This window comes from Gastrolobium bilobum, unplaced genomic scaffold (assembly GCF_033153095.1).
Source record: "Gastrolobium bilobum isolate Gb01-03AN ecotype WA unplaced genomic scaffold, APGP_CSIRO_Gbil_v1 utg14161, whole genome shotgun sequence".
Lineage (NCBI taxonomy): Eukaryota > Viridiplantae > Streptophyta > Magnoliopsida > Fabales > Fabaceae > Gastrolobium > Gastrolobium bilobum.
Window position 1 is genome coordinate 167,843 of NW_026896507.1, and position 13,408 is coordinate 181,250.

General features: G+C 42.9%; 1 protein-coding gene across 1 annotated transcript; it reads left to right on the top strand.

Annotated features, from left to right (window-relative positions):
* The first annotated feature begins 10,102 nt into the window (after positions 1-10,102).
* LOC133300123 (uncharacterized) lies at positions 10,103-11,374 on the top strand. Its single transcript, XM_061499616.1, has one exon. It carries the CDS (start codon positions 10,103-10,105, stop codon positions 11,372-11,374), a length of 1,272 nt encoding a protein of 423 aa, XP_061355600.1.
* The last annotated feature ends 2,034 nt before the right edge of the window (positions 11,375-13,408 follow it).

Consider the following 13,408-nt stretch of genomic DNA (forward strand, 5'->3'; position numbering starts at 1 on the left):
CTCCATAAAGGCATACTTCAGCAGAAAAAATATTGCTGGCCATGAAGTAAAACACATAAGTGACATGTAGGTCCCTGAACAACCCTATATGTTTGCATATTTTTATATATAAACATATTGGAACTAAAGCAAACTAATTAAAAATGTCATGATCCTACGAGCAAGGATGTCAAGTATATGTTTAAGCTTATTCCTTTCTTGAATTATGCCATCTAGTCATACCAGGTCTTCATTTCGAGGGCACATTGATTGCCCGATCTTCATGCCTAGGTGGAAAGTTAGCCATCTAGGATTTTTCATTCCGGGGGCTCTTTGTCCGGCCGGTATTCATCCCTAGATGGAAAGTTAGCCATCTAGGGCTTTGTGATCTTCTTGTTGGGGTTGCAGTAGATAACTTCCAATTATGGAGATAACAAACTTGCAAGTGTACTTCATTCGTTAGTTGTTAGGCCGCTCATATGAAACTTGTTAGCAAATGAGAAGATATAAAATGTTCAAAAAGAATCATATATATGCTAGCGAAGAGATATTCTCACTAGATGTCGAAACTAAATATTAACCATCTGATCAACCATACATCCTACTAGTCGCTTGACATCTTAATGTTGGACAGTCGACATTGGTTATGTTGGTCATCCTACTAATTTGCATGCTAGTCGACTGGACAGTGTGGAGGCTGGTCTTGAGGGAGCTTTGCGTGTAAAGTAGGAAGATCATGCCAAAGTTCAGGGGCACTAATTGACTAATTTATAGTGAATATGCACTTCAATCTTCCTAATAGTCTTTGATGAGGGTTGCTAACAATATGAAGTGAACTTTCTGCTAGACTTTAACAAATGGTTCATTATGGATTTCTCTTTTTAACTGATCACCCGTGATATTGGAAGCATCTTTGATGAACTGGATGTGCTGATCGGATAGTGAACTGCTGCCTTATATAGCAGGAAAGGTCTCGTGTAACACCCCGTAGTACTCTGATTGTTAACATCACGATATTTAGCATACACAACGGAAGACTTTATTTGAAAAGAAATAAAGCATCTTATAGAAATACGAGTAAACTTTTTCCAAATTTTTTTATTAAAACATTTCTAAAAACGTTCACGTGAGATACTGCGAAAGCGTAAATCTAAAACATACATCTACTCAATAATTCCATTAGCCAGTATTAGTGGCCATTGACCATCCGGATATGACATCAAGTGTCATTCCTGACGGAGTCTCACGGACAGCATAACTGTTGTATTTCGGATAACTGGGGACATGGTCCCACACATGCAGTTAACCTGATTGATATAATAATTTAAACAGATAGCTTGGAAGTCCCACACGGACTGCAATCCCCTCAATGAGCCAATACAATCAATAAGGTTCCATGCCCAAATTAACTGAATGCATGCATCATGTATATATTAATGCTAAAACATAACATCCGTAAATCATTCATGGCTCTAAGGATACAATCATGAGCCTAAATAAATCCATAACATAATCTCAAAACAATAATTAAGCATATTAACAAATCTACATGCCATCATAAGTCTAAACATAATATAAAATATCAGCTGCATCATCAACTACTCCAATGCGGGGGTCTTGCCCCTAGAAGCATCACTACTGCTCTGGGTACCTGAAATAATATACCTAAACGGGGTGAGATAACAACATCTCAGTAAGCTCAAGGTTCATAGAGGATCCTCTTATCCCCTGAGCCCACTTCCTACATGACAAGTCAGATATAAAGCATATAATACTGGCATACAACATAAACATATCATCATCAAATCATCCTTGTGTAACCCCAGGGCATAGACGGTTACACACGTGTGACTTCCAGGGTCAAGCCATAGAGAGTCAACACAACTTCAGTATGAAATAGCTCCCAAAGTCAAGTCATAGGCAGCCTATATACCATGATCACTGACCAGGATCCTCATAACATATATCATCAGTGCATCATCATAGCATCAAGATCATATAACATCTATATGAATGTGAATGAATGCACATATACAATCACACCATATACTTTCATACAATACAACCATAATGTCCACCATCATGGTGGGGCCACAAGAGAGAGGAGCAACCAGAACTAGAAGCTTACCTCACTGAGCTTATCACAAGCCAAACTCCAACAGTAAAACACGTATGCTCCAATAAATCCTCAAGTGCAAGGTTCTCTATGCACACCTAGAGTAGTAACCATTCACATCATTAATTACATAGTAATTAATCAAGTCATATACAAGACTTAACCATTTAGTGATTCCATTTTCCATACTTATATGCCAATAATATGCCCATTACAAGTCTAGACCATTTATTACTTAAGTACATGATTTTAGTTCATAAGAAATTGTTCACTAAGTCCACAATAACTCATTATACCCTTAGTCTATCAATAAACTCTCTTAGATTAAGGGATTTTTCACTTAACTTACAACTGATCAAGACATTTACCATCAAAATATATCCTTAATAACTTTGAACATTAATTACTATAAGTTGCTAAGGGTTCCCATAAAATCTATTCGCCTAAATATCACTTACGATTTTCCTATAACTGTACATGCTTCTATTTTCTAATCCATGTACGCAACTCACTTGTTATAAAATTCTGATCTTTTAGTATGTTAATATAGACTCAATTATATTTCCAACAAGGTATCACATGCCTCATTTGGATTTTTCTAGCTCCGGTTATCACCATTTGAAGTTGGACAAGCAAAGTTGTTTGCCAGCTCGGAACAGAGCCCTAAAAATTCTTTACAATTTATGTGATTCTGGAAAATATACTTAACCAATTGCTCTCAAATTTTTATGCAGACAAAAAGACACCTTTATCTTTAATTAGAAATATTATGAGACTAATTTGAGTAATAATTGAGGGAGAAACAATTCGTGGAAGTTCAACTCATAAATCTGTTTTTAGGCAGTGCAGGGGATCCCAACATCCCTCACGGTTTTCGTCCCTGTGAGAGTTTCAGAAGTCTGATTTATTTCAAATTTTAATATGTTATAGTGGACACCTAGGGATTTAATTCGAGATATCATAAGCTTAATTTGAGTACGTAATAAGAGAGATATGAATTTTAGAAGTTGGACCTTTTGAATTGTCCCTGCACGACGCGAGTTTGGGCAGTCTGGACTCAAATTCACTTTTGGAAATATAGATGACATCTCCAGATTGAAAATGAGGTATCATGAGCTTCATTTGACCAAGCGATGAGGGAGATATCACCCTCCAAAGTTATGGTGTAAATTAAGGTTTTTAAGCTTGTTTCTTTGTCCTTTCTTTAGTTAATTAGTCCCAACACTTAATTAATCCACTAATCCATGATTAACTTATTTTTAACACAATCCACCTTATACTCAAGAGGTCAGAATCAGGCTTTTTGACCCTTATGACCCTTAATTAATAATTAATTACCAAATTGCCCTTCATTCAAAACTATTTCGAAAATTTACCCTCCCCAACAAACATAACACCAATCTGCCCCTGTTTGACCATTGACCACGAAGCCTACCCGGGTACACCATTACCTACCCGGGTAATTTTTGAAAATTTTTTATCTACCCGAGTATGTAGGAGTGTACCCGGGTAGAGTTCTTGAATCTGGGAAAATGGTTGAATTATTTACCCGGGTATGGATCAAGGGTCATAAGGGTAATTAGTTATTCATCCTTTTCCTTGAAATCCATACAAGATCCAAAGGTTGTACCTTTATACATCAAATCAACCATTTCTTGGTCCAAAACTCACACACCCTCAAGAACAATCATCAAAACTCTTTCTTTAAAATTTTTAAACAATATTTTCCCCAAACACAAGACAAAACCAAGGATTAAAAGGGAGGAGGAAAGGATTTTTGGGTCATCTTTTCCCAAAGGAAAGCTTACATCTTCAAGTTTACACATTTAGCTCCAAGCTCCACTTTTTACCAACAAGAATGCTCCTTTAAACAAGAACACACATTCAAAAAAATGCTCAAGAGTTAGAGGTCATGAACACAAGAGAGAAAGATGAGATTTTTCAAGAAAAGTTTAGGAAACTTACACAAAAATTCAAGAGAATCAAACACACAAGTGATATTCTTCAAGAGAACTCAAGAACACAACTCCATAGCTCCTTGAACCTTCAAAACCGTGGCTGTTCATGAGGATATTGACCACGAAATTTTGCTTTACACCATGAAAATGGTATGGTTGTGAAGAGGAGGGTGATGGGAGCAAGTTTGGTGAAGGAGATTTGGTGATTTGGGGAGGTTTTGGAGGTGAAATTTTAGAGAGAAGTGAGAGCAAAATTTGAAGTTTGAATTTTAGAGAGAGAAGTGAGAAGGGGGGCTGATTCATAATGAAGGGGAAGGGGAAGGGTGCCCTAATTAGGGGTGCCATGTCACTTTAGTGGCATTTGTCCTTTAGTGAGATCCGGTGTAGTTTTTATCTGAACCATCGTCAAATTTTTACTCGAAAACCCCCAAGGCTCTAACTTTAAGTACTTAACATTAATTTTGTCTAATTATCATGTTCATAACTTAAAAATTTGATTAGTAGATCACATATCCACTTATCGCAATTTAATTTCACTTTATGCTTTACCGGTGTTCCTAACTGTACCCAGATTTCATAATTTTCTTAACTTTAATATTTTTGGTCTAATTATGAATTGTTAGGCATATATTGGTCTTTATTTCAATTTTCTCATCTTTTTCTCGTTCTGGGATTCTACCGGCTGCTGCTACAGCAGTATAAAATACCCGGTAGAAGTGACTTTTCAAAAATATCCCAATATGGGTATCAATCTTCATCAAATCATATCCTAACCTCATTCATGATGTTTATATCGTTAGATTAGCTCTCTAACTATAATTTGCTCACTTGAAGCTATTCTACTGACTGTTACTGCGTCAGCAGTAAAAATTAACAGATAAAAATTCTCCTGTGTAAAATGCCCTCAATATAGGTATCAAAATTCTTAGAATTTCAATCTCATTTCATTTATGACCATAAGATCCTCATCATAACTCTCTAATTTAAAAGTCATGTAATTAGAGTTATTATATCTGGTATCGGTGAACAACTTCAGAAACTCTAATATTCTGCTCTTTTTTTATTTCATTTTCTTCTTTTGCAATATAATTGGGTATAGGGGCTTTGCGGGAAACAATGATTCTGCAGTGCAGCATGTGGCTTTTGCTGGCTTTCATACCATTGAGAAGCTTATGAACATGATTTTTGAACGAAAAAATAACCAACAAGCCAATGAGTCTTTAACGATGGCGATGACAACACCAACGATGTACTACTTCAAACCCCTGTGCTGAAAAATTATTCCAGCGGATAGCAATGACTTCGCCGATAAATTGGACGAGCTCCTTATCTCATTTGTCATTTTCGTCTTAGGAATTGGGGAATGTCAGAGAGCTCCACCATAGCAAAGGCTATGCTCAGGATAACCACTGGGCCTGTATAGTTTCATTTTACCCAATCATTTTTTATTTCTTGATGAGACCTAATCATCTTCTCACTTGTGCTGGATAAATATTCGACCTATTAAAGCCCATCCTTTTTTAGGTTGTTGTCAGAGATGACAATGATCTTACTTTTTTTTCGAGTAACGGTAACGGAATCACCGAATGCATCGGCCTTGCCGCCAACCTTAACTTATGCTGAAGAGATGAAATTGGCTATTGGTCAAGCTTCATCGGCGAGGCAGAGAGAATATGATCTTAAAATTAAGCAGCGGCAAGCAGATGAGCAAAGTAAGCTGAGCGTGAGTGACTGTATTTTTGTTTTGGGTTGAAAATGAGTATAAATTCGAAGCTACTGCATATGTTATTGTAAACAGGTTCAGAGAGGTTATTTCTCTCCTTGACATGTCAGGAATAGGTCATGCACGTTTCAGAAGGGCCTGACCAAGTGTGCCACCTATTCATTTTCTTCAATTACAGCAAAATGTGGATTCAAAATCCAAAGACATGCTTTCTCTTCAGCACATGCAATAGCACAAAATGGATTTATGTCTCATCGATCAATCAAAGTTCTTCTTGACGTCCATGAAAGACTGATTGCAGATCGAAAATCTTCCTTCATTAGTTCCAATACCAATTAGCACACTCAAAAAAATGCGTATGGATGATTCATTTCGAGAAGCTAAGTGAATTTCTGTTCTAGCATGAAGTTAAATCGGGAGTCTTAAAGTTCAGTAGTCGTATCATCAGTAAATCATCTACCACACCGACCGGTGAGAGATTTCACGAGACCAACCGATAAGAGATTTCAACTACTGAAATCCTCTTTCTGTTTGTATAGTTGGACTAGATTTTCCATTGAGCTCAACAACTGGTGGTAATAACCCTTAAATAGTAAGAACATGAACTCAACATTTTAATTTTTTGTACGCTTCGAACATGAACTCATAAACTAAGTGTTATGGACCAGAATGAGGCCCATGGTCAGTAAGGCCCATGATCAGCACAGGCCCACGGGTAAGCATTATAAGTAGGAGCTAAACGCCACGGGTATGGCCTAATCTCTTTTTACCTATTTACGCAGCCTAGATAGTACACACATACACACTTTCCCCAAGGCTAAGGCCATCAGATAGTGTGTGATCTGCTGTCCTTAAGATACCTAACTCATAGGTATTCAGAGAAGACACCTGAATCATAGATCAATCATCCAATCCTAATTGGACACATCTGCCTAGGGCAGAACATTGGCGCCGTCTGTGGGAAACTTTTACACGGCAAACATCGTGAAAGTCAACCAAATCGATGGTGAGAACAACAAGGAGTGGCCTTCGTCAACCCTCCGCATCAAACTTCCAAGTTCCTCCTTCTGTTAAGGAAGATCCCGTGGAATCAAGGGAGCAGATGCCGCAGATTCCAGATCTAGATACGGTGCACGTTAGTGACGTGCATTCAGATTCAACATCAACTCCTGTGGTCAACCCAAATGCCCCATATCTCCCAGGGTTACAGCCAATTGAAGACCCAACTGCAGAAGCCCCGGATCCATGGGTGACGAGCTTAGCTATGGCAGCCGTACTTCGAAGGATGGAGGAATTGGAACAGCGTAATGAGCTGCAACGGAAAGCGGATGCAAGGCAGATCCGAGATTTGGAGGATTAGCTGTGGCGCGCAACAAATCCAGACCTCGAGCGGGCCATCGCGCAGGTGGTGACAGATCTGCAAATTGCGAACCCCCAGCAGGACACTCAGGAACGCACCCATCGTCCTGCAAGGGCTAATGCCGGACCCGGGTTCTTCCCGCAAACCCTGGTGCACCCGGGTTCACGCCAACAACCACGGCACCCTCCGGGCCATGGAAACGCTGCAAACAATCAGCAACCCCGGAATGTACCAGACCCGCAGCGCCCTGCCGAGATCCACCGTCAGGGGCCCATCACCCGGGCTCCAGATGACGTAACCGAGGTATACCAAAGAAAATACAACAGGGGGAAGTACAATGACAGTCCCTTCACGGATGAGATTGTAGAAGCTCCATACCCAGAAAATTTGAATTTATCTGAGTTGATCAAATATGAAGGAACACAGGATCCGCAGGTACACTTGGATGCCTTTGATACAACTATGTACATCAAAGGGATAGAGGAACCCCTGATCACAAGGCTTTTTGCAACTACATTAACCGGGGCAGCCCAGGCGTGGTTCTCGTCATTACCAGCGGGATCCATCAAATCCTTTGAGGAGTTTGGTGGGCGGTTCTTGCTGAACTTCGCCACCAGTAAGAAGCAGCCGAAGTCGGAATTCGCGTTGGGGAAAATTAAGCAGCAACCAGGGGAGACACTACAGAAGTACCTATATCGGTTCAAGTTGGCCGCGCTTCAAGTACCCGGATTGCCAGAAAACGTTCACTTACATCTGGTGATAGCCGGGTTGCACGGAACATCCCGGTTAGCTAAGTCAGTATGTAAGGATCCACCTCGGACCTTAGTGGAGTTCAACACGCGCTCCAAAAAATACCTGGAGCTCGAGCAGATGGAGTGGGAAAATGTGGACCAAAAGCAACAACCTGGTCAGGGGGACAAGTTTGGGAGCCGACGAATGAATGACCTTCGAGGAAAACGGCAGGAAGATAGGCAGCAGGCCAATGGAAGGTTTGATAAATATGCCCCCCTGAACTCTTCTCGGTCACAAATATGGCGCGAGGTGCGTCCACCGACATGAAGAAAGTCGAGCGACCTCGGCCTCTACAGAACCAGGCAGGTTTAGACCGGAACGGTACTGCGCATTTCACGATGGGCCGGGTCATACAACAGATGAATGTTGGGACCTTAGAGATGCAATTGAGAAGTACATTAGAGAGGGGAAGTTGCGGCAGTATTTGATCCTTACGCAGGGATGGAGAAACAGGAAGAGGAGAGGGGGGCGGCTCGAAAGCCCACCCAAGGATAAGAAGTTTAAGGAGGAAGGACGAGGTAAGAAGCCGGCTAAAGAAGATGACGAATTCCAAGAGCCGGAGTTCGAGTGCAACGTGATCAGTGGAGCTTTTGGTGGTGGTGGCGACACAATGAATGCCCGACGTAAATATTTGCGTGAGGTGCTTTCCATTCGAGAGCGCCCCAAGTTTAAACAGGAAGAGGAACCAGAGCAGCCACTGTTATACTTCACAAAGAAGGAGCTCGAGGATGTAGTGCCAGGACATGTTGATGGGTTGGTGATTATAGGAACACTGGTCAATTGCAGAGTTAGGAAGTTTTTTCTGGACAATGGAAGTTGTGCCGATATAATTTTATGGCACGCATTTAAGAAGATGAATTTGGACGAAGAAGATTTGAAGACTTGCAACACGGCTTTAATCGCGTTTAATGGCCACAACACTACTCCTAAAGGATATATTGATCTCCGATTAACATTGGGGACTAAAAAGGCATACAAATCCGAAAGGGTGAGGTTCATTGTAGCCGACCTCCCACCCGAATACAATGTGATTTTGGGAAGACCTACAATTCATGCTTGGGACATGCTAGTCTCAACCAAGCATCAAAAGTTAAAAATGATTGGTAAACAGGGTATGGTGCTTACCATAGCTGGGGACCAGAAGGAGTCTCGAGATTGCTACTTCAGATCTGTACGTGTGGTGGACCGAAATCCCGAAGATGTAGCTATGATTAAGCAGAGTGGTTACCAATCTTCGAAGCGGAGCTCGGTTAATATGGTGGAATTGGATATGAGGGATGAAACTAAGATGCCAAGGCCGGAACCTGACGGAGAGCTAGAGGAGGTAACTGTGGGAGCACCAGGACAAACAACAAAGATAGGGAATGGGCTGACGGATGAGGAAAAAGCCCAGCAGGCCTCCTGTTTGAGGAGTTATAATGACACTTTGCTTGGAAATCTTCAGATATTCCAGGCGTGGATCCAGAATTTTGCTGTCACAGGTTAGCTATTTATCCCGGCTCAAAACCAGTTGCACAGAAGAAGAGGAAGTTAAGCTTAGAGCGCCGACAGGTGCTGGAGGATCACGTGAAAGAACTACTAGAGGCCGGATTCATCAGGGAAATACAGTACACAACCTGGTTGTCCAATGTAGTCATGGTGAAGAAGCCAAATGGAAAGTGGAGGGTATGCACAGATTACACTGACCTAAATAAGGTGTGCCCTAAGGATGCATACCCAATGCCTAACATCGACCAATTGGTTGACAGTTCCTCCGGGTTCCGAATGCTATCCTTCATGGACGCTTATTCGGGATATAACCAAATTCCACTGCACCTTGAGGATCAGGAGAAAACGGCTTTCATCGCAGAAAAGGCAAATTACTGTTATAATGTGATGCCCTTTGGGCTGAAAAATTCGGGAGCCACATATCAACGAATGATGAACCAAGTATTCTTTGATCAACTGGGCAGGAATGTCGAGGTATACATTGATGACATGATAGTGAAGTCGGTTGATATGCCAGTACACGTTCGTGACTTAACGCAGACCTTTGATAAGCTCAGGCAACATCGTATCAGGTTAAACCCGGCAAAGTGTGCCTTTTTGGGGTTTTCGCAGGGAAGTTCCTTGGCTTTATGCTCACACATAGAGGGATAGAAGCGAATCCTGATAAGTGTGGGGCCATTCTAAGTATGGCGGCGCCTACAAGTAAGAAAGAGATACAACAGTTAGCAAGAAGGTTGGCCTCCTTGACAAGGTTCCTACCCCGGTCGGCGGAGACAACCCTGCCCTTCTTTAAGCTGCTGAGGAAAGAAGCTCAGTACGGTTGGACCTCGGAGTGTGAAGCTGCGTTCCAGGAGATCAAGAGGCAACTTTCTTCTCCTTCGGTGCTCGCAAAGCCAAGGGAGTCGGAAACTTTAATTTTGTACTTATCCGTTGGAGATGTGGCAGTGAGTTCGGTTCTGGTGCAGGAGAATGCAGAGGGCCAACAACCGATATACTTCGTGAGTCGGCACTTGCAAGGAGCCGAACTTCGATATCAACGGCTGGAGAATGTGGCTTTTGCTCTCCTAATCTCGGCAAGGAGGCTCCGAGCGTATTTTCAAGGACATAGGATCCTGGTGCGATCCGACCTGCCAATCCGGCAAATACTCCATAAACCGGATTTGGCGGGAAGGATGATGAGTTGGGCGGTGGAATTATCGGAATTTGACATAACTTTCGAGAGCCGTAAAACGATCAAGTCTCAGGCATTGGCCGACTTCGTTCGCGAGCTCACTTCAATCCAAACGACGGATCCTGCTAGCCTGGATATATGGAATGTGTATGTTGATGGGTCTTCTAATGCAAAGGGGAGCGGAGCCGGGGTAATTATTGAAAACCCTGACGGCGTTGCAATTGAGTACTCTATGCAAATGGACTTCGAAACTTCCAACAACCAGGCTGAGTATGAGGCCCTCATAGCTGGACTGTTGCAGGCACAAGAGCTCAGAGCTCGAAAAGTGAAGGTTTACAGTGATTCTCAGTTGGTCACTTCACAAATTGAAGGAAGTTACCAGGTCAAAGGACCCCTACTGGCCAAGTATCTTGAGCATGCAAGACGAATAATGGCAGACTTCGAAAAGGCAGAGGTTAGTCACATTCCAAGAAGTGAGAACAGCAGAGCGGACATATTGTCCAAGCTGGCGAGCACCAAGGGATGGGGAAACCAAAGGACCGTGATTGAGCAAAGTATCCTAGAACCAACATGCATCATGCAGATTTCCCAGGTGAATGATTGGCGTACTCCCATTATTGAGTACGTCGAAAATGGAACGTTGCCTGTCGACAGAGCAGAGGCCAAGAAGCTAATCCGAGATGCAGCATCATACACTATAATAGAGGGACAACTTTATAAGAAAGGTATTTTCACCTCTCTGTTAAAATGTTTGAACTCGGATAGGGCCCAGTATGTTCTAGCATAGATCCAAGACGGAATTAATGGGCAACATGTTGGGGGAAAGGCGTTAGCCTGGAAGGCTCTTCGAGCTGGATACTTTTGGCCGTCCATGGTCTACGATGCGAAGGACCACGTACAGAAGTGCGATCAGTGTCAGAAGCACGACAGGAACTTGTTGGCTCCCCCTGAGGAGTTGAGTATAATCACGGCTCCCTGGCCGTTCTACAAATGGGGAATGGATCTCTTGGATCCATTCGCAGCAGCTGAAGGCCAGCTTAAATGGTTAGTGGCGGCAGTTGACTATTTCACTAAGTGGATTGAAGCGGAACCAGTCGCGACCATCACTTCGGGCCGGATTCAGCGGTTTCTGGAGAGGAACATAATATGTCAGTTTGGGATTCCGGCAGAAATGGTAACCGATAACGGGACTCAATTTGCAAGTAAAGGGTTTCAAAACCTGATGGAGAATTTCCACATCCGGCATCGCTTTGCCTCGGTTGAACACCCTCAAACAAATGGCCAAGCAGAGACTGCAAACAAAGTCATCGTGGAAGGTCTTCGAAGGCGTATAGAGCAATCCGCCAAAGGAAGGTGGGTTGAGGAGTTATATTATGTCTTGTGGGGGTACAGAACCACAACCCAGACTTCTATTGGGGAATCCCCATTCAGGCTAACGCACGGGTGCGAGGCTATGATCCCGGTAGAATTGGGAGAACCATCTTGGATAAGGGTTCAAGCCTTGTCGCAAGCAGAAGAAGTGAACAGCAGCAAAATAGCCGTAGAACTGGATCTGATAGACGAAGGTCGGGTCATGGCGCACTGCAGAAATGTCAGCGCCAAGCAGCTCATGGCTAGTAGGTTCAATAAGAAGGTGAAGCCCAGGATGTTTGAGACAAAGGACTTGGTGCTCCGAAGAGCAGATGTCGGAGGACGAAACACAGCTGATGGGAAGTTGGCTCCAAGATGGGAAGGCCCGTTCAGAATAAAAGAAAAACTTTCAAGAGGAGCCTACGTTTTGGAAACCCTGCAAGGGAAACGCCTGGCAAGAACATGGAACGCAGATAAGCTAAAAAAGTATTACAGTTGACGGAAACCTCAATGCCTTTCTTTCATCGTTTCTTTTATTGTATTACACAATTTGAATTATGAATAAATTTGAACAACTTTTGTTTCCTCTTACAATTGAGAATACATTATGAAGCAGCAGAACTGAAGTGTTTCTGCCATAAAAGATAAATCCGAGGTATTTGAACCTAACCTGCCAAATCGACAAGGTTAAGAGTTCTAGCCTTGCAAGGGAATCCGGGGTATTTGAACCCGTCCAGCCCAATGGGCGGGATAGAGCGTTCTAGCCCCGTAAGGCAATCCGGAGGTATTTGAACTCATCCAGCCCAACGGGCGGGATTGAGCGTTCTAGTCCTGTAAGGCAATCCGGAGGTATTTGAACCCGTCCAGCCCAACGGGCGGGATTGAGCGCTCTAGCCCCGTAAGGCAATCCGGAGGAATTGAACCCGTCTTGCCCAAAGGGTGGGATTGAGTGTTCTAGCCACGGAAATAGACACGAGGTATTTGAACCCGTCCAGCCCAAAGGCAGGATATAGTGTTCTAGCCCCGTAAGAAAATTTGTCGGATTTGAACCCGTCTCACCCAAAGGGTGGAATTGAGTGTTCTAGCCACGAAAATAGACACGAGGTATTTGAACCCGTCCAGCCCAAAGGTAGGATAGAGTGTTCTAGCCCCGTAAGAAAATCTGTCGAATTTGAACTTGTCTCACCCAAAGGGTGGAATTGAGTGTTCTAGCCACGGAAATAGACTCGAGGTATTTGAACCCGTCCAGCCTAAAGGCAGGATAGAGTGTTCTAGCCTCGTGAGAAAATCTGTCGGATTTGAAACCGTCACACCCAAAGGGTGGAATTGAGCGTTCTAGCCGCGGTAACAAACTCGAGGTATTTGAACCCGCCTTGCCTCAAGCGCAGGTTATTGTTCTAGCCCTGCAGCTCGGGACGAGGTATTTGAACTCGTTTTCTCTAGGAGGGATCAAAGGTGAACGAAGAAAACG